Source organism: Alosa alosa, chromosome 1 (assembly GCF_017589495.1).
Source record: "Alosa alosa isolate M-15738 ecotype Scorff River chromosome 1, AALO_Geno_1.1, whole genome shotgun sequence".
Taxonomy (NCBI): Eukaryota; Metazoa; Chordata; class Actinopteri; order Clupeiformes; family Clupeidae; genus Alosa; species Alosa alosa.
Genome location: NC_063189.1, coordinates 4,890,734 through 4,909,472, shown reverse-complemented (window position 1 = coordinate 4,909,472; position 18,739 = coordinate 4,890,734). Strand labels below are relative to the sequence as shown.

Sequence of the window (18,739 nt, the reverse complement as noted above, 5' to 3'; positions counted from 1 at the left end):
CTGGTAGTTTACTTACAAGACGATTTATACAGACAGTATCTTCATGAAGTTTAGCGTTTGCAGCCATCTTGAATTTAGTCACGATAAGTCGAGCAACGAGTAAGAATTAACAGGTATGATAAGGGATCAGATTCCAAATATAATTCAGTGGAAATGCATGGATTCCAGTTTCTTCCAGTAGCAGCAACTGGAATCCATGCATTTACACTGAATTATTTTTCGGAATTCTCCGGAATTCCGGAATTCTCCTTTAAATAAACCTTCCCAGCCTTGGAAAAAAATCTTTCACAAAGCACACTTGTTGCTGGCATGCACAAATATTTGTTTGCCATCACACTTAGGTTTGGATAAACCACTCTCCTCCCCTGCCAGTATTTCAAAGGGTCACTAGACTATATCTATCTAAACTATCGCTCACTGTCGGTCTCTAGCGTGTCAATTAATCTATATCACTAACCTATCAATCACAAGAATGCACTATCAATATATGTCGCTATATCTCTCAAAATCTCTCTCCTCACAAAAAAAAACACAAAGATAGGATGTGTTTGAATGACTTTTAAGCATTCTGGGACTTTGTAATTTAGATCAAACAGGTGTTTACTTTCGGGTAATTGGGCTAGCGGTAAGTGTGCCACCTGTCCAAACCAAATTGAAACACCACGAAGCCTCACTTAGCCATGGTCACGTGACATGGGCGTTTTGAACCACACTTCGAAACACTTTTCGAAACACTTGCGTTTCGGAAGCTCGACACTGTTTCGAAACGTCAGCTTCGAGCGTCACATCCCTAGCTGTTAGATGAAATGGGTCATGATCGCAAATGTAAAGTTATTAAAACTGGTGGTAACAGCAAGGGGAGATAACGTTAGGTCGTAACGTTAGGCTACTGTAATTAACATTATGGTAAATGAACACCCATAAGTATTTTTGGACTAAAATATTGCAAAGCGATTTGGTTACTTTATTTGTCTTGCTTTTATCAGTTGTGACATAGTCAAAACGTTAAGAATGTCATATCAGAACATGAAATAATAACTTAGCTGCCACACTTAGAAGCTAGCTATTCTAGCTAACGTTTATCATAGCTCATAGTGCTAGGGCTAATGTAACTCGTCAGTTTGTGCGCTGCCCAGCGAATAAACTTACTTCTTACATGTCTTAAGTTAAAGAATAGAAAGAAATAGGAAAAAAAAAAAAACTAGAACGGTATTATCTGTTTAGAACATTCAGATCTTGCCAAAGACTTTGTCTAAGTGCTATCTGCTGTCCTGTTCAGAGTCTATGGTTGCTATAGCAACCGCTGCTGTGCTTCATACACTGAGGAGATAAGCATGCAATTGTGGTTGAAATACTCCCGAAACACAAAGAAAACAAACCAAAATATATCTATGCAAGAACATGGGATGTTGTTGTATTCCTAACAATAAGCCAACAGTCGTGGAAGGACATTACTACGGTTAAATCTCACTATAATCTCCTAGCTGTGCGATATGTCCCATTACAAAAATAGCCTAGTGGATGGCAAGAACACGCTATTTTGCTGTGGCGCGAACAAAACGTGATGTCACTTGCCAGGGATGAATAGGGAGGGAAAGTAATCTCATCGCCATCTAGTGGTTGCGTTCCTAGAGTTTAGCGGAGGGGATGGGATTTTTTTTTAGAAAATATATATCTCGGTGCACATTGGGATCTTAATTTAATGCCTTCCATATGTTAGGCACTGGGGTCACCTCTATTGCTTCAAGTGGTCATACCTTATTTTTAGGATCAGTTGAATTGTTTTGAGTTTTTGTCGTAACATGGTTTTAACAAACTACAGTTGCATGTGACGTCACAGGTTTAGGCGCTTAATCTCTAACTGACCAATACAGCAATTTGCTTAACTGGCTTACATATTTTTGTAATAACGGAAGGTGATGTAAACCGCGTGGTGATAACCTTTATGTCTGGATAACTGGTGTTGTGCTTCTACTCACATGAAGAGCTGGCAGTAAGTGTTAAGTGGCAATGCTAACCAGGCTAATAAACAAACCATGCTACCGTGAGTAACGTGGAAGGGTAAAGTCACGTGGCTTTTTTGTAGTTCGTTTATGAAACAAAAGGAGCAATTTCGATTTTTTTAAATAAGGCAAAATATGGTCTGACATTTTCACAGTTAGAAGATTATTACTGTATAGACACTGAAAAATATTTTTGGTGGATAAGATGCTGATTTGGCTTCACAGTATTTTTAAAAAAAATAGGTCTATGGGACTTAACATTGGAGCTGCTCTTCGATAGGAACGCAACCACTTGGGGCGCTGGTTTTCACTTTCCCTCCCTATAAAGTCCCATTGTACTGAATTTTGGATGCAGTTCCACCAGAGTTCCATTGGGGGCGATCGCCATGAGTGCAGAATGAATTGGAGTCAATGGAGCTAGACGGCTAAATTTGTCTCTTTCACCTGATTGTCGTTGACAAATCTCAGATTTGATTGTAGTTTGTATAACTTCAACATGGGTTATAGGACAAAAGTTGAATGAACGAGTACTTATGTCCTTTTGATTTCTTACAGGTTGGGTCGTTGTTGCACATAACACGCTAGCATTGTGCTAATGAATGACGTCATTGACACATTTGAAAGGCTTTTTAGAACAATTAAGTGACTTTAACTGGAATTAGCAAAATGAGGGAACTTAATGTGACCCTTAACCTCCTTGACAGATAACTCTCAGTTGAAACGTGTTCGTGCCGTTTAGTGATGTTTGCTAAAAGATTTAATATTTTTATATTTCTGTACTCAAGCCGGTGCACCTCCATTAGATTACATGCAATCGAAATGAATGTTTTCCCCCTCGGGGGCTTTTCAGCCACGGTAACCACGGCAACTGGGGGGAACACATGCTATGGTTCTTTCCTCATTTCCTTCACAACATTAATTAGAAGGAGGGGTTAGGAAAAGAGGAAGGGACAAAAAGACAAGTGATATGAACCCTACCCCACATGCAACTGCAACAAGGAGAAGCCGCGCCAATTCCCATAACCCTGTTAGTCACACTGGTGTCAGCAATCTGGCAAAATATTCATTGGTCACCGCTAGCCTCCCATTGACCCCAATTCATCCAAAAAACTATGTTTTGAAAATGTGAAAATGAAAAAATGAAAATGAAAATGAAAATGAAATCCACCCTATCAGAAGCTGTACTTTTTAAAAAAAATGTTTTTACAAAGTATAGTATATAAATGTTTTTCTATAAGTGCATGTTTTTTGTAGATATTATGACGTTGTGTATATATGTATATAAGTGTTTTGTAAATCTATTTAAATATATCACTCTGATGGGTCATGTGACCTTTTGTACTTGTTTAAATATGGCGACTGTCTGTCTGATATTCAAGTCTGATGAAGAGCGTTTAGCTCGAAACGTTACACACGGGTGAAAATCAATAAACATGTGTGCGGACAATCCACTCTTTGATAGCCTAGCACTTTTTGTCCACCTGCCTTGGATGTGCGCACCAACATGCTACTTTGCATCACACACAGATGCCATACAGTTTTTCTCAGTCTCTTTGGTGTTTTTCTCGAATCATAATTGCACAACAGTTAGTACATTTTTCAAAACAATTAGTGCAAACTGCGCTCGATGGTGTTTTAAGCCCCCAACGTCCTCTTCCAGGCAGTGCTGCCACCGTCGACTTAAAGGCACCTAATCCTAACCCTAACCTTGATATGTCTAACCCTAGCGCCTTCCAGGCAGCGCTGCCTTGATGACAAAATTGGGGGCTTAAAGCACCAAGAAACGCAAACTGCACCGCGTAGTGGAAAACCTGCAAAAGTGTGTATCTTGCTCAAAATGCTTAGTTTATGCCTCAAAAGCAAATATTGGTAACACTTTATAATAACTACACACAATTCATCATTTATGAAGCCTTTGTTACTTATTAGTTAATGGTTTGTTCATCATTAGTAATTTCTTGTTCGTTCATCATTAGTAATTTCTTGTTCATACATAATTTATCATCAGTAAAGCATTTGTTCACACAATTATAAATGGTTTGTTCATAGTAAATAAGCCTATCCAAAAAACATGTTTGTAAGTACATGATTTATACTTAATAAGTGAAACAACCACTTATAATGAAATCATTTTCTTATTATAAACCAGTTGCAAACTATTACAAAATGCTTTGTTCATCATTTGTAAAGCACTGTTCCTATGTTAATTCTCATAAATAAAGTATTTGTACACACAGTTTTAAATGGTTTGTTCAATTGCTAATACTTAATAAATTTTGCAATATACACATGCACTAATGATTAGTGGTCAGTGGATCTTCTGGCCAATCGATTTCCGTTTCGGGAATGAAAATTAACAAAACAAAAAACGAGGGATTATTTGATTTCCGTTTTAAAATACAAAATCGAAAAAAGAATTAAGTCGTTCTCCGTTTTCCCTGGGTTTCAAAACATCAAAATACAAATATCGAAATTAGTCGTCATTATTCAATGAAGCCTAGTCTTAGGCTAATCTGAGTAGCTTAGGCTACCCAGAAGCTCGCATCATAGTCTTAGGCTAACTTGGTAAAAATAGGCTACCTGTTAGATATGGCGGCCTTGGAAAGTGTTGTGAGGGATATAGAAGAGATGGTTAAAAAGGACATGTCTTATGCAGAAATCCCAAACACTTTAACAAATAACTTTGGTTCACAAAGAGGAACTCTGAGGAGCATCCTACGATTTTGCACCCAGCATAATTAGGCATCCACTAACTCGGGACCACCTGGAAACTGAGGTGGCACAGTTTGCGAGGTAGCCTAGGCCCTAGGGGATGCCAGGCCTACTGCGGTCATGTAGCCTATACTGTATGCAATCATTTTACTCATTTTACTTTGATGTATTTATTAGGTTGGTCCAACATACAGTACCTCAGAATTATTGGCACCTCTGCTAAAGTTGATGCCAGTAGAAAAATTAGGAAATATCCAACTTATAGATAGGGACTCCTGGTTTGATGCTCAGATGCTTGATTTGATGGTAATTTTGATACCATAGATTTAATAGAGACCCAGTCAGACCAAAATCAGGACTGAAAAATCAGGAACAGAGTTTATTTACAATGATGCACATCAAAGGAGAGACAGCATGACTTCACCTAAAGATCCATCAGCTGCTCTAACTAGACAAGGAAATAGTTAGGGTTTAAGTATCCTTCCAGGCTGACGGGAGATGGTGTTGGTCATCCCATCTCACGTGGACTACACTGAATCAGACCCTGATTAGTGGCAGCCTGGCAATCCGGAGCAGATAGACGCAGCCATTCAGAACAGTGAAACACTGCAAAGTCATAATATTCCTGCTTATCTCTAAACACAGTCACACACAGATATACACAGGGACAGTACAGATATCATACAGTCATTACATAGAATCATACTTTTAGTATCAAAGTGACTCACTAATGAGAAATGTAGAACATTAAACCACATATTGGAATATTGGACATAATGCAGAAAATTAAACCATATATTGGAATATTGGACATAATGTTCTATTCCACTTTCTCTCAGATTATATTATATTAGATTAGATTAAACTTTATTGTCATTGTGCAGAGTACAACAGAGACAATGAAATGCAGTTTGTGTCTAACCAGAAGAAAAGATATAGTGCAGTGTAGACAGTAGTATACAGTTATTTTCAGAAGGTGGTTTAGAGTAGTATAAATTAAATATAAGTATGTGCAGTGTATTAGCAGTAAACTTAGCAATAAGAGCAGAATAAATATGGCTGTAATATGAACAATGTATGAACATCATGTACAGATATGTGCAATGTAGTGGCAGTATACATTATAGTAGTAAGAACAATATAGATATATGCAGTGTATTAACAGAATATATTACAGAAAAACTGAATAAATACACTGTAAAAAATGACACAGTAGGAATGCATGAAAAAAATGAGGCAACTTATTACACGTGAAAATATCAAGGAAAAATATAACCCTATTATTTTTAAGAATATAGACTTTAAGAAATCATGGAAATTTACTAAAATTATTATGTATACAAAAAAAAATGTGTAAAATATCTCAATGCAATTAAGCATATTCAAAATAAATCAAGGAAATTTCCCTGATTTTTTCTGGTTAATTTCGCATGATAAAATCATGTGTAATATAGTTGCCTCACTTATTTTGAGCAGTTATGCATGTTTTAAATAAGTCTATTACCATACATTTTAAAGGATGTGGTGTATATACACAATTAGAGAATCAGTATTTCATTTAACAGCATTTATTCAGTGTAAATTAAACCTGATGTTGAGAAAAAAAAATAACAATAGCTTGGGCATTTAAAAATATTCAGATGACTAACAGAGATATAACAAACATATCATCTTCATCAACATCTACACATAATCCTCCAACTCTCCGCAAAAAAGCAGTATGGTGTCTGGCCGCTCAGCCAAACTGAGTAATCCCGGACAAAGGGGCCTTGGTCAGACAGGTAACCAAGGACCCAATGGTGACTATGAATGAGATCCAGAGTTCCTTTGAGAAGATGAGAGAAGTGTAAAGAAGGACAAACATCAGTTCAAAATTGTTTTTACACAACAATTCTACTACCAAATTTAGGTTTTTCTTGTCACGCTGCAGGCAGGTTGTGTGAGAGGCTATATGTGCACAATAATGCTTCTACTTTGTTTTTTCACATTACAATACAAAACATACCCATGCACAAGGATATGATGCCGTCTTGTGCAGTGTGTCACGGTGCTCAATCTCTTATACTCCTCCATTGTTTCCTCTCCCCCTGAACTCTTCTCCAGAACCTCCTGGACCATCTATGGGTAAAAGAGAAACAATAACGGTGATACACTTGTAAAGACAAAACTTACCTGCACCCTCTAAAAACACATGAGATGTATTAAAGTGTAACTCAAGAGTACATACAACCTAGGGTAGCGTAGACCACAGTAGTAGAGGAGGTACATATTTTTTTCTTTGTACACTTTCAAAAGTATTATAAACTTTTGAAAGTGTACAGGGAGATTATATCAAGACCTGTATCTGAAGGAAGAAAATTGCCTAGATTCATGTTCCGTTAACGTCAAATGAGCGGGCGCGTTCGATCTTGCAGCACTGGATCTGCAAGCAGATCTGGCTGAATCTAAAAAACATGCCTTACGTTCAGCCAGATCTGTGTAGTGCTGCAAGATTGAACGTGCTCGTTGATTTGACACTACCGGAACACGAAGCCAGGCTTCCGCATTTGGAGGACAGACAAGGATTTCTCCTAGTGAGACTTTACTTTTAAATGCTCACCCATTTGGCCTTTTCTGCTGCATCCCCTATGGCAGAGGTGTTCTCTCCTGCACCAGGAGATTGATGCCCCTTGTTTGAAGAGGACCTCTCCATATCACTTCAGAAAAGTGAAGAATTTAGAGTAGAAGAACCTGCTGGCACAAATTCTGCAAAAACACAAAATTGGAATCTTAAAGGGACATCAGGCAAGCCTGATGCTTTTTCTCTACGAAACTCCCCCTCGCTCGGTCTGAAGCTCTTTTCCTTTTCTTTGCATCTTCCGTCAAGGGTTTTCGCTTCTTCTTCGCCGGCTCTGTCATTATACACACGTTTGCAACAATCGCTAGCGTTTCGTTAGCCTCCCTCTGTGCTGTGGATGCAGGATGGAAACTGAAACTGCTTCCGGTGCCGGGTACGATACACTGAACTTGCAAAGCGGGATATTCTTCCTACAGGCAGTAGGGGCGGGCGAGAGTCTTCATTCGCCCTGTAATGAGTCATTTAACCATATACCGACTTACGAAGATGAGTAATTAACACGAAAATGTTGCCTGGTGTCCCTTTAAAGGGTTGCTTTAAGAGTTTAAGAAATTCAGTTTCCAATTTTAGTTAATTTAATTCAACTAAAGGGTAACAAAATCTTTTTTTTACCTTAACCACTGGCCAAGTGATCTGATATCAGATGCATGCAAACATTGATTTCAAATTTATTTCATTCAAATACTGTATGCGCATGAACACTAGCTAAGCTCACATAAAACCTCACCTTCTTTAATGAAACTTTCATAAGAAAAACCAGGCTGCAGTTTGAGGTACTTTTTTAGTCCACGGTACTGGACCTTTTGCCAACCCTGTTAAAACAAACAAAATCCATAATTATATAAACACAAGAACCACAATTGACTATCAGCAGTATCAACTAACTAGCAAAGGACTTCCTAAATTCATTCTGAAATCATTTACCATGTAGGCTACCAAATGTTTTAACCGCAGACAGACAGAAGTGTGTATGTGTTCAAATATGTTAACATAATCGCTAAATCACCCAAATAAAATAATATCAGTGGCATACTATTGCTGAGAATGGACAATGTACCTAACCTTAATCGACAACACTAACAGTTACCTTACACCACGTGTATGCTACAAATGCCTAATAGAATGCCCTGGTGGTCTCAGCTAACGTTAGCTCCAAGCAAAATATATATAACCCGAATTAAAAGCAAATAGTGTTCAGTTCAATCAAACGTCAATTAGTTGACAGACTGCTTTAATTAGTCAGTCAACAGATCCCTTAGTGCCAGACAAGCCTTTGGCACCACACTAGATTAGAACACCTCATTAGAAACAGGTATATTTCCAACTGCTTTTAAAACCGCTGTTGTGAAACCTTTACTTAAAAAGTCAAAACTTGACCATACCAATCTGAGCAACTACAGGCCTATATCAAATCTATCGTTTTTGAGCAAAGTACTTGAAAAAGTTGTTTGCAATCAGTTAAATACCTTCCTCAACGAAAACAGTATCCTTGAAAAATTCCAATCAGGTTTTAGATCAAATCACAGCACAGAAACGGCTCTAGTAAAGATAGTCAACGATCTCAGACTAGCTACCGACTCAAACAAAGTCTCAATCCTTATTCTTCTGGATTTGAGTGCGGCATTTGACACCATTGATCATAGCATCCTAATTCACCGCCTTGCGAAGTGGGTGGGTCTCTCTGATAATGCTCTAAACTGGTTTCAAACCTACATTACTGGCAGAGATTTTTATATCAGTCTAGGAGATCATGTATCTGAAAAACATGACTTGCCTTTTGGTGTGGCCCAGGGAGCTGCCTTGGTCCCCTGCTATTTTCTCTATATATGCTTCCATTGGGAAACGTCATAAGTCAGCATAATGTAAACTTCCACAGCTACGCAGATGATACCCAATTGTATCTTTCTGTGGAGCCAACTAACCCAGATGGCCTTTGCTCCCTCACTGCATGCCTAACCTCCATTAATCAGTGGATGAGCAAAAACTTTTGAAACTAAATGATGACAAAACAGAGGTACTTCTGGTTGGACCAAAACTAAAGCGAGATATTATTCTTAGTAATCTGGGGAACTTGGCACACCAGGTCAAACCAAAAGTAACAAGCCTCGGTGTCATCTTAGATACAGAGTTAAGTTTTAAGCCCCATATCAGTAAAGTTACTCAGACAGCCTATTTCCACTTGAGAAACATTGCCAAAGTGCGGCCCTTTTAACTCAACAAGATGCAGAAAAACTAATTCACGCCTTTATCACTAGCAGGTTAGACTACTGCAATGCACTTTTCACTGGTCTTCCCAAAAACATCTAAAGAAATTGGCACTCATACAGAACTCTGCGGCTAGACTTTTAACTAAGACTAAGAAGAGAGAACACATCACCCCTGTGTTGGCTGAACTGCACTGGCTCCCTATTTCCTATAGAATTGATTTTAAGGTTATGTTAATTACTTACAAAGCTCTGAATGGCATAGCACCTTCATATATCTCTGAGCTTTTAATATCTTATCAACCACAAAGGAAACTTAGATCATCTAATTCTAATCTTTTAATCGTACTCAAAGTGCTCCACAAACAAAGTGGAGAAGCTGCGTTTATCCATTATGCCCCAAACTATGGAACACCCTGCCTCTGTACATCAAGCAGGCGAGTTCAGTAAATATTTTTAAAAAAGATCTGAAAACATACCTGTACAGGAAAGCTTTTAGTTAACTCATCTTATCCTGTAGACTACATTTTCAGATTATTCTACATCTGCTACTATTGAGGGCGCAGCCTGCCAGAAGCAGATGGGCTCCCCTATTAAGTCAGGTTCTGCTCAAGGTTTCTTCCTGGAATATGGGAGTTTTTCCTTGCCACAGTTGCCATATGGCGTGCTTGTGGGGGGTAAGAGGGTTAAGGCTGCCAGTCTTATGACGTCATTTTCTATATTTTTGATATGTTGCTGAGTATAACATAAACAGCAAAGAAAAGTGATTGATAATGACTGACTGACTATTATTGTGTTACATGCTTCAAATGTAAAGCACTTTGAGCTGCATTCTGTGTATGAAAGGTGCTATACAAATAAAGCTTTATTATTATTATTATTATTATTATTATTATTATTATTATTTATTATTATTATTATTATTATTATAGATCGCTTAGAACAGTGGAGTCCTGGCTAACTAATGTTAACCAGCTACGTTAGCATGTTAGCTATTCCCTCAGTGGCTACTAAAATTCCAACCATCTTTTCAAATTCGTTACAGAAAGATTAAGACGTCGTCGACTCCAATATTATATTAATGTCAGTTTAGAGTGTCCCAAGTATTACAAATGATTATAAACTTGGCCATTTCAAATTGATAAGGTTATAATATAACCTACCGAAGTTAAGGTTAGCTTGCTGGTTAGTTTACCAACCGTCTAGGTACAGCTAGCAACCTTGCTACTGTTAAGCTAACTTCACCAATATTTCCTAGTAGGTCAAACACGTTGGTATGAAAATATATACCTGTGATGTGACATTACTTAATTGTATATTTGTAGTAGTTGTCATGCTAGCTTTCACAAGTAGCAGGAACAAATTACTTTACCTTTTACTATTCCATGCTGAACTTCAATGGCGTCCGCCTTCGAGGCATTCTTTTCAAAATCTCAACTGAAGGACGTTTTTCAGATGTTTAAAATATTTGAGGAAAAGGCTGCACATTTATCAGTGAGAAATTGTGCAACTTCCCACAATTCTTTTAGGGAGCATTTTCTCTGAATTTTTTTCTCGCAAATGTAGTTGATTTATTTGGGGAAAAACATAATAGTTATTTTTTTAAGGCGACTGCTTCAAGAAATTAAGTCATACTTAATTTTTTTGGTGTAATTTCCGTGGCACCAGGATTCATTTTTTACAGTGTATGGATATTTAGTATGAACCATATAAACAGATATGTACAGTATGTACAGCTATGTGCAGTGTGGTAACAGTACCATCGTAGTGCAGAAACAGTAACAATATAATAGTAGGCCTATTAAGAATAAGTATGTGCAGGATGAAGAGCAGTAGAATAGTAATAGTAGAGCAGTAGCAGTAAACAAATAGACACTATGGATGATTGATGCTCATTGAGCTCAATGCAAATCAAACCAGCTATAATAGGCTAACTGAAATAAAACCATGCCAATCTGTATGGTGAAGGGTATGTGATGATGTGGAGCTATTTTAATTCCAAAGGCCAGGGGAACTTTATCAGGATGCATAGTATACTGGATCCATGAAATAACTGGCCTTTAAAAATAAAAATCTACCTGTCTCTATGGGAATGTAACATAGGGGTGCCAATACTTATGACCCTATTTTAATGAAGAAAATTTAGTTATTTATGATACATTAATCATTCACAAAGAAAATTGGTGTCCTTATAGGTTAAATATTTCCTATTTTTTTTACTTAAGGCATTAAGATCAATTTCCAAAAGATTTACATTCCTCTTTTTAGTCAACTTTAGCAGAGGTGTCAATAATTCTGAGGTACTGTATGTTGGACCAACCTAATAAATACATCAAAGTAAAATGAGTGATTGCATACAGTAGGCATGGTAGGCTACATGACCGCAGGCCTGGCATCCCCTAAGGCCTAGGCTACCTCGCAAACTGCTTTTGCCACCTTACAGTAGTTCCCAGGTGGTCCCGAGTTAGTGGATGCCTAATTATGCTGGGTGCAAAATCATCGGATGCTCCTCTCAGACTAACCTCTTTGTGAACAAAAGTTATTTAAAGTGTTTTCTGCATAAGACATGTCCTTTTAAACCATCTCTTCTATATCCCTCGCAACACTTCCCAAGGCCGCCATATCTAACAGGTATTTTTTACCAAGTTAGCCTAAGACTAGGCTATGATGCGAGCTTCTAGGGCCTCCTCTAGCGAATAGGCTTCATTTAATAATGATCGTCGAAATTTAAGACTAATTTTTTCGGTATTTGTAATTTGATGTTTTGAAACCGATTAGGAAAACGGAAAACGACTTGATTCTCGTTTTTTCGATTTTGTATTTTAAAACGGAAATCAAATAATCCTTCATTTTATGTTTTGTTAATTTTCATTTCCGAAACGGAAATCGATTGGCCAGAAGATCCACTGACCATTAGTTAGGGTGAGGATACATATTTTATAAACCACTTCCTAATACTATAATTCATGATTAACTAAGGGGTTACAAGTGGTTAGTTAATGATATTTTGTGAGCTTATCTAAAGTGAGGACTTTCTATGCCTTGCAACACATTTTCAAATGAGTTGTAAAGATTACATTCACATTCATTCATTTAGCAGACAAGCGACGTACACATGTCAATTAAATTGAAGGCCATTGACATAACAGTGAAAGCCAGGAATCGAACCCCCAATTTTTCAAGCATGCTAGTCCAGCTCCTTATCCACTACACTACCTTGGCCCAGATAGAAACCCCTACAACTATGCAAGAGTTTCTGTTTTCTTCTACTACACACTGTTATTAAACATCTGTAAACTATTATTAAATGCTGTATTCTTCATTTGTAAAGCATTATTCCTACATTAATTCTCATCTGTAAATCATATTTACACACAGTTAAAAATGGTTTGTTCATAGTAAACAGCCATATCTATATTATATTTTTGAATTGACTGTTGTAATACCACTGGGCAGAGGTAGTGTAGTGAATAAATGCAAATGTAAACTTTATAACTCATTTGTAAATGTGTTGCAAGGCATAAAACGTCCTCACTTTAGATGAGCTCACAAAATATCATTAACTAACCACTTGTAACTCCTGAGTTAATGATTAATTATAGTATTAGGAAGTGTTTTATAAAATATGTATCCTCACCCTAACTAATCATTAGTGTATGTGTATGTAACAACTGTTAAATAATGGAAATATTACTTAACCCATTTACTCTTAAAATGCCTGCTAAAAACGCCTATAGAATCCTATGGCATTCTTGACTAAATAACCTTATTTCCTGAGGGTTTTCTGAAAACATACTAAAAATTGTCAACGTCTACCAAAATGTAATATCTAAGCCTCTGTAGCACCTAGAAACATGAAATAAAAAGCATGCTGCGCTACGCAGCATCCAGCAGGAGGGTCAATGTTGCGTCATGCAGCATCCAGCGCGAATAGGTTAATCAAAAACCTATTATTGCATAATTTATTAAGTATTAACAATAATGTATAATTTAACATTTAAAATATAGGCTTATTTACTATGAACAAACTATTTATACTGTAACTGTGTGAACAAATGCTTTACTGATGATAAATTAGAAATGGCAAATGATGAACAAACCATTAACTAATAAGTAACAAAGGCTTAATAAATGATGAATTGTGTGTAGTTATTATAAAGTGTTACCGTGCAAGGCAGCACTTTTTATTTCAAAACTACAAAGTTACACATTATTGTGTGTCCTTTCTTTACACATAGTCTGGCCCATCCTGGCCCAAGAACACAGAGTAATACTGAAAAACATTAATTTACAGACAGCTTAAGTGGGATCCACCCTATTTACCAGATACACAGATGGAGGTGTCCCTGTTGGTCCCATCAGTCTACGCGGATGTGCCTGCCACAGGTTCAGGTTCGCTGGAAAAGGCCAGCCCATCATTGGCTGCTGTTGTTTCAAGTCTTTCGGAAGGACCAGTGAGGGACGTCGATAGGCCTATTTTGGGGGGCTAAGCCCCCCCAATATGTTCAAAAGCCCCCTACAAAAATATTGTATTTTCTTTTTTTTTTTTTCGGTTAAGGAAATCGTAACATACCTGCACTTAACATAATAAACCAGACTATGAGTTGAAATAAATACTAATACTAATACAATTAGAAGTTGTCTTTAATTTGGATATTGTTTTCGAGAGCGCTAGAGGGAGGGGCTAGGGGTGAGGGGTCACGTTAACGTTACATTTTCTTAAGGGTCGGGTTGGGTCGGGCAACTTGGCACTTGGCGTAAGAAATAAGAGAGAAAGTGACAAAAGAGATGACAGATCACAAAGTGAAATTTGACCAGATGTATACGAAGGTACCTGAGGAGTGTGTTTACACAACAAATACAGAAAGGATGGAGGCAGCAAAAGTAGAGAAGTCATTTCAGATGGTAGCCTGGCGGGGCCATCCTATATCATTGAGATGTATAGTCTGGCATCGAACCATTCACCTCGCTTAATCCAAGGGGCCGGCAGAGAATTGTCTTTCAAACTGCCTAGGCATGCAATAGGCCAGCGCTACGACCATATCCATTATCCGGGTCGGCAAAACGGCAAATACATCCTTCTTCGAAAGTAATGACTTAAGTGCATTGTGTTGCTCAACTTTCAAAGAAAAGCACAAGTCCAACTCCTCCAAAGTTGACGCCAACGCCGATTCAAAAAACCGCTCTTCGTTCGCCATAGCCACCTTCCTTGTTGTTCACAGTCGCAGGACTGTCGTTATCCTGTTAAGCCCGCCTTAAGACTCTGTAACAAAATAGAGCGCTGTGATTGGAGAACATCCACGGTGCTAAGCCAATAGAAATCCCTATGGTTCGATACTAGACGTACAGGCTGAGAAAATTAATTTGCCGCCGCTAGGGTGCGTCTAGATTTCTAGGCTATTCAGATGGGGCAAGAACAAGGTGAATTCGATTTCGATTCGATTATCGATTATCCCTAGCGTAGTTAACATTAAAATGTAGGGTCTGGGCACTCACCGTTCGCAGTGCTCAGTCCGAGGGACGGGATAATCAGTTGTATTTCAAATTCCCTCTGCACGCAATAGGACGCAATAGGATATTTGTTTTCAAGTAGCAGGGAATTCAAGCCAAATCGTTGCAACTCTCCCATCAATCATTATGTTAAGCCCACCAAACGACTCTATACACGATTTCAATGCCTGATTAAGTTTTGATTTCTGGGGCTCACAAGCCAACGGAGAGTTGCTAGACTAGCCCGCTAGGTGCGCGTCTAGATTTCTAGGGTAGATTATCTCCCAATTAATTCACTAATAGCAACTTATACATGTTTATTTACATATATGAATGAAAAAACATGAATTCTTTAACATTGCAATATATGTTTATTGCTCTTAAGATTCCACAATAAAAGACTATACAAGTGCAAAGTAATGCATTCTTAGTCAGAGGTAGCATTCAATAAAGTTCAGTAGTGTATGTCTAATTGAGTGCCTGTCATTTTAAGACGTTCGTGTGGGAATCCTTGCAATTAACATTAACACAGTTAAAAGGCTGCTGATGTGTGGATGCAATTCATAACGTAGTTAGTTCAAATAACGGTTCGTACTTCTCCTTTGGACAAGCACTTTTGAGTCTTGGAAAACACTTTTCCATTTACATCGGGAAAAACATTCAGAGTCAAAAAAATGAGCCTGAGTAACGAATACAAGCAGCTGCAAGTAAGCATGCTAAACTTGACATCCAAACAGTATTCTAACGTTAGCTTTGAAATACTGCTTGATTGCATACTGTAACTTAACTTAGTTTAGTCTCCTCAATGTACTATGTTGTGATAAGACGTTAGCAGAGTTTACCTTAACTTTAATGCTGCAGTTTTGAACAAATTTGCGCAGCATGGTCACGATGCTAAGCGGATTTAGGCTAATAGCAATTTATCCCACTATGCAGTGCTTTTATGTAGCAACAACAATGGTGAATAATTTGTTAAATGCACATGCAGTGGAGGAGCAGCGGGCTCGTTACGAGAGAGAGCGGGCGGGCCGAGGAAAGGCTGTGTGAGTAAAAAGTGCAGCTCAATGAAATTATTTTATCTTTAATTCAAATAGTAGGACTACAACATAGAACATCAACGTATGGAAAACACTGAAGGTGTAAAATTAAAAATATTTAGCAGCACATGTTATGCTTGACGAATCGACGCTCATATTTTGCGTCGACGTCATCGATTGCGTCGACGCGTTGTCCCAGCCCTATCTGGTTCCCCAGGATATCAGGGTAAAAGTAACGTGCATCATTGCTCATTGCCAGAGTGTCTCGAGAGAGAATTCCATTGTGCTCTCGCGAGAACTCCATTTCCAGGGTATTGCGCACACGCATTTCTGCTGAATAGGATGCCCGATGAGTTCCCAAAAAGCGTTGCAATATGGCCGCCGAGTGGAGGGACTTGCCTAAAAGGACTTTGCTACCAGGCATACAGGTCGAGTCTACGTGTGTCCATGAACTAACAACCAGCCAAAACTACTTTCATTAATTATGGCTAACTTAATGGAGAAATCTTGTGTAAAATGTGTTTTGCTTATGCTTAGCACGGTAACAAGTTCGAACGTTCTGGCCGATGTTTCCAAAAAGCTGTCAGTAGTGCTGCTGTCGCGAGGGTGTTTGTGTGTGTGTGCGCGCGCGTGTTTGAGTCTCCCCCTTCCTGTGTCATGGAATGTGTCCGGGAGGGAATAATGATGTTTTTCTTTTTTTTTTTTAAAGAAAGGTCAAGGATTGATAAGGGGTGAAATTACAATAGGGGATTAATAAGAACGTTTTATACGTTAAGTAAGAGATGATGATAAATACATGTGAGTGAGATGTGTTGTAGTTTTGTGAAAGTGAAAGCATAGTGAGACATTTATTATTAATAGTTGTGGGTTTGTTATTTGTATAGTGGACACCACCTGCTGCCCAGTTCCTAGTCCTGGAAAGAGTTCATGCTAAGCATCCCATTTTACACAGGAATTCCCCTCTAACTAGCTGGCTGCAGCCTTATAAATTCAATAAACATAATTTGGATGAATATTATGGATGTTGTCTTTAAATATACAATATATATTTTAAAGAGGACATCCTGAAGACTCAGGAGAGGGAAGCAGGAGGCAGGTAACGAAAAGAGGGTGAGACAGAAAACAGGCACTGATAGATGCTCTGCTATACTCTTTACTGTAATAAATGATGAATTAAAGAAGCACTTTAAAGATGTGATGAAAAAATGTTGGCGCTCGCTATGCGCACGCATTGACTCTTTAAATCCTAGAGACGCCCGGACGCAGCATGTGGTTTGCATTCTTCATGATCTCGTCATCTGTCTGTAAAAGAAGAGTAGCACTGATTAGAAAAAATATATATCATATAAAAATTTATACAAAGTTATTTGTTTTAAGTTAAAAGTTAAAGTAAAAAAAAAAGTTATTCTACAATTAATGGCATGTGGCATGTGTCCATACCAAGTCAGAGAACTTGTTCATGCCCATGTGGAAGGTCTCAGTTCCCTGATCAGCCCTGGCGTTGTGGGCCAGGACCACACTGCGGTGAGCGAGCCAGATGTCTTTACGCTTCGCCTCCTCCTCAGGGGTTTCGTAGACCTTACCTGTGGCCAGAGAAGAAACATTAACATTAACATTTGCCTATATGCATCATGCAATTTGTAAACATATATTTAGATCCAGTTATATATGCATCAAGTAATTTGTAAACATATATTTAAATTCTATATATGCATCATGCAATTTCTTAAACAAACATGGATACTGTGCAAATGCAAAGTCACTTGAAGCACACACCATGAATATACATTCACACGTTAATGACATTCAGTGTAAAATTAGCATGCTTAAATTATGATGATGACTTCTTGATAATATGTTGATGTATGTAATGAAATAACATGTATGCAGTGTAGGGTAAATATTTAAAAGATTTAGAGAAGTGAACTTGCTTTAAAATGTTCACATAATGTCAACATTTAAATCAGCAGGCTACAAGATGACTCCCTTGCGTCCTCACCAAACTGGAGTTTCCATGCTTGGAACTGCTGCTCCACATCATCCTCTGGCAGGCTAGCACAGCTTACCACTGCCAGAGACACAGCTGCGATGATCAACCACTTCATGCTGACACAGAACAATGACAAAAATAACATCAGTGTACTTTCCTGGGTTTTACTCAAACCAGCTATATGCCCTTGTGTGTGTGTGTGTGTGTGTGTGTGTGTGTACCTGCTTCCTTGTGCCTTCAAACCAAGTGTGTTTGTTCTACTCTGTGTCAAAATGTCCTTAATGTTCCTCTGTCTTCTCTTCTCTTCTCCGCGTGTGTGGGGCTTATATACGCTCTGCCTACGGTGAGAAGACGATTTGTTCATTTCGTAACACGGGGGCTGGGCCAGGGGGTGCAACCCTGCCCCCACACCACCAACCAAGGCACCTTCATAGCGGCACAAGCCCTGTGCCCAAGGTTAACACAGAATAGAGATCAAGTGCAAAATCATGTCGGGTTGTTGTTTGCAACATCAGGAAGATCATATCTTATCTGATACAGGCCATGCATGGTCATTTCCCAACTGGACTATTGCAATTCTTTGTTAGCTGGTTTGCCTGATCATTGCAGTTGATTCAGAAATGCTGCAGCTCGCCTGGCCTTTAATCAGCCAAAGAGGACACATTTCACTCATTTCTTAGTTACCC

General features: G+C 38.3%; 1 protein-coding gene and 1 long non-coding RNA gene across 3 annotated transcripts; both read right to left on the bottom strand.

Annotated features, from left to right (window-relative positions):
• Window positions 1–6,734: 6,734 nt before the first annotated feature.
• LOC125297291 lies at window positions 6,735–8,122 on the bottom strand. Of its 2 annotated transcripts, none has more exons than XR_007193992.1 (3): window positions 8,060–8,122; window positions 7,315–7,460; window positions 6,735–6,833 (listed from the first exon to the last, which is right to left on the bottom strand). It is a non-coding gene; the product is annotated as an uncharacterized LOC125297291 (long non-coding RNA). The 2 variants fall into 2 exon arrangements; XR_007193993.1 differs by having other exon boundaries at window positions 7,315–7,445; window positions 8,060–8,115.
• A 9,076-nt stretch (window positions 8,123–17,198) lies between these two features.
• Window positions 17,199–18,357, bottom strand: LOC125297271 (protein CTLA-2-alpha-like). The gene is made up of 4 exons (XM_048247538.1): window positions 18,275–18,357; window positions 18,063–18,169; window positions 17,504–17,646; window positions 17,199–17,365 (listed from the first exon to the last, which is right to left on the bottom strand). The coding sequence occupies exons 2-4, from the start codon at window positions 18,166–18,168 to the stop codon at window positions 17,303–17,305; spliced, it is 312 nt and encodes a 103-aa protein (XP_048103495.1). The 5' UTR covers window position 18,169; window positions 18,275–18,357; the 3' UTR covers window positions 17,199–17,302.
• Window positions 18,358–18,739: the final 382 nt, after the last annotated feature.

What these genes read in the sequence shown, in the direction of transcription:
- LOC125297271 (XM_048247538.1), bottom strand. Translation starts at nt 18,168, where the DNA reads ATGAAGTGGTTGATCATCGCAGCTGTGTCTCTGGCAGTGGTAAGCTGT. An exon ending in AGCATGGAAACTCCAGTTTG is followed by an intron (nt 17,647 to 18,062) that starts GTGAGGACGCAA and finishes CTCTGGCCACAG; the next exon opens with GTAAGGTCTACGAAACCCCT. An exon ending in TGAACAAGTTCTCTGACTTG is followed by an intron (nt 17,366 to 17,503) that starts GTATGGACACAT and finishes CTTCTTTTACAG; the next exon opens with ACAGATGACGAGATCATGAA.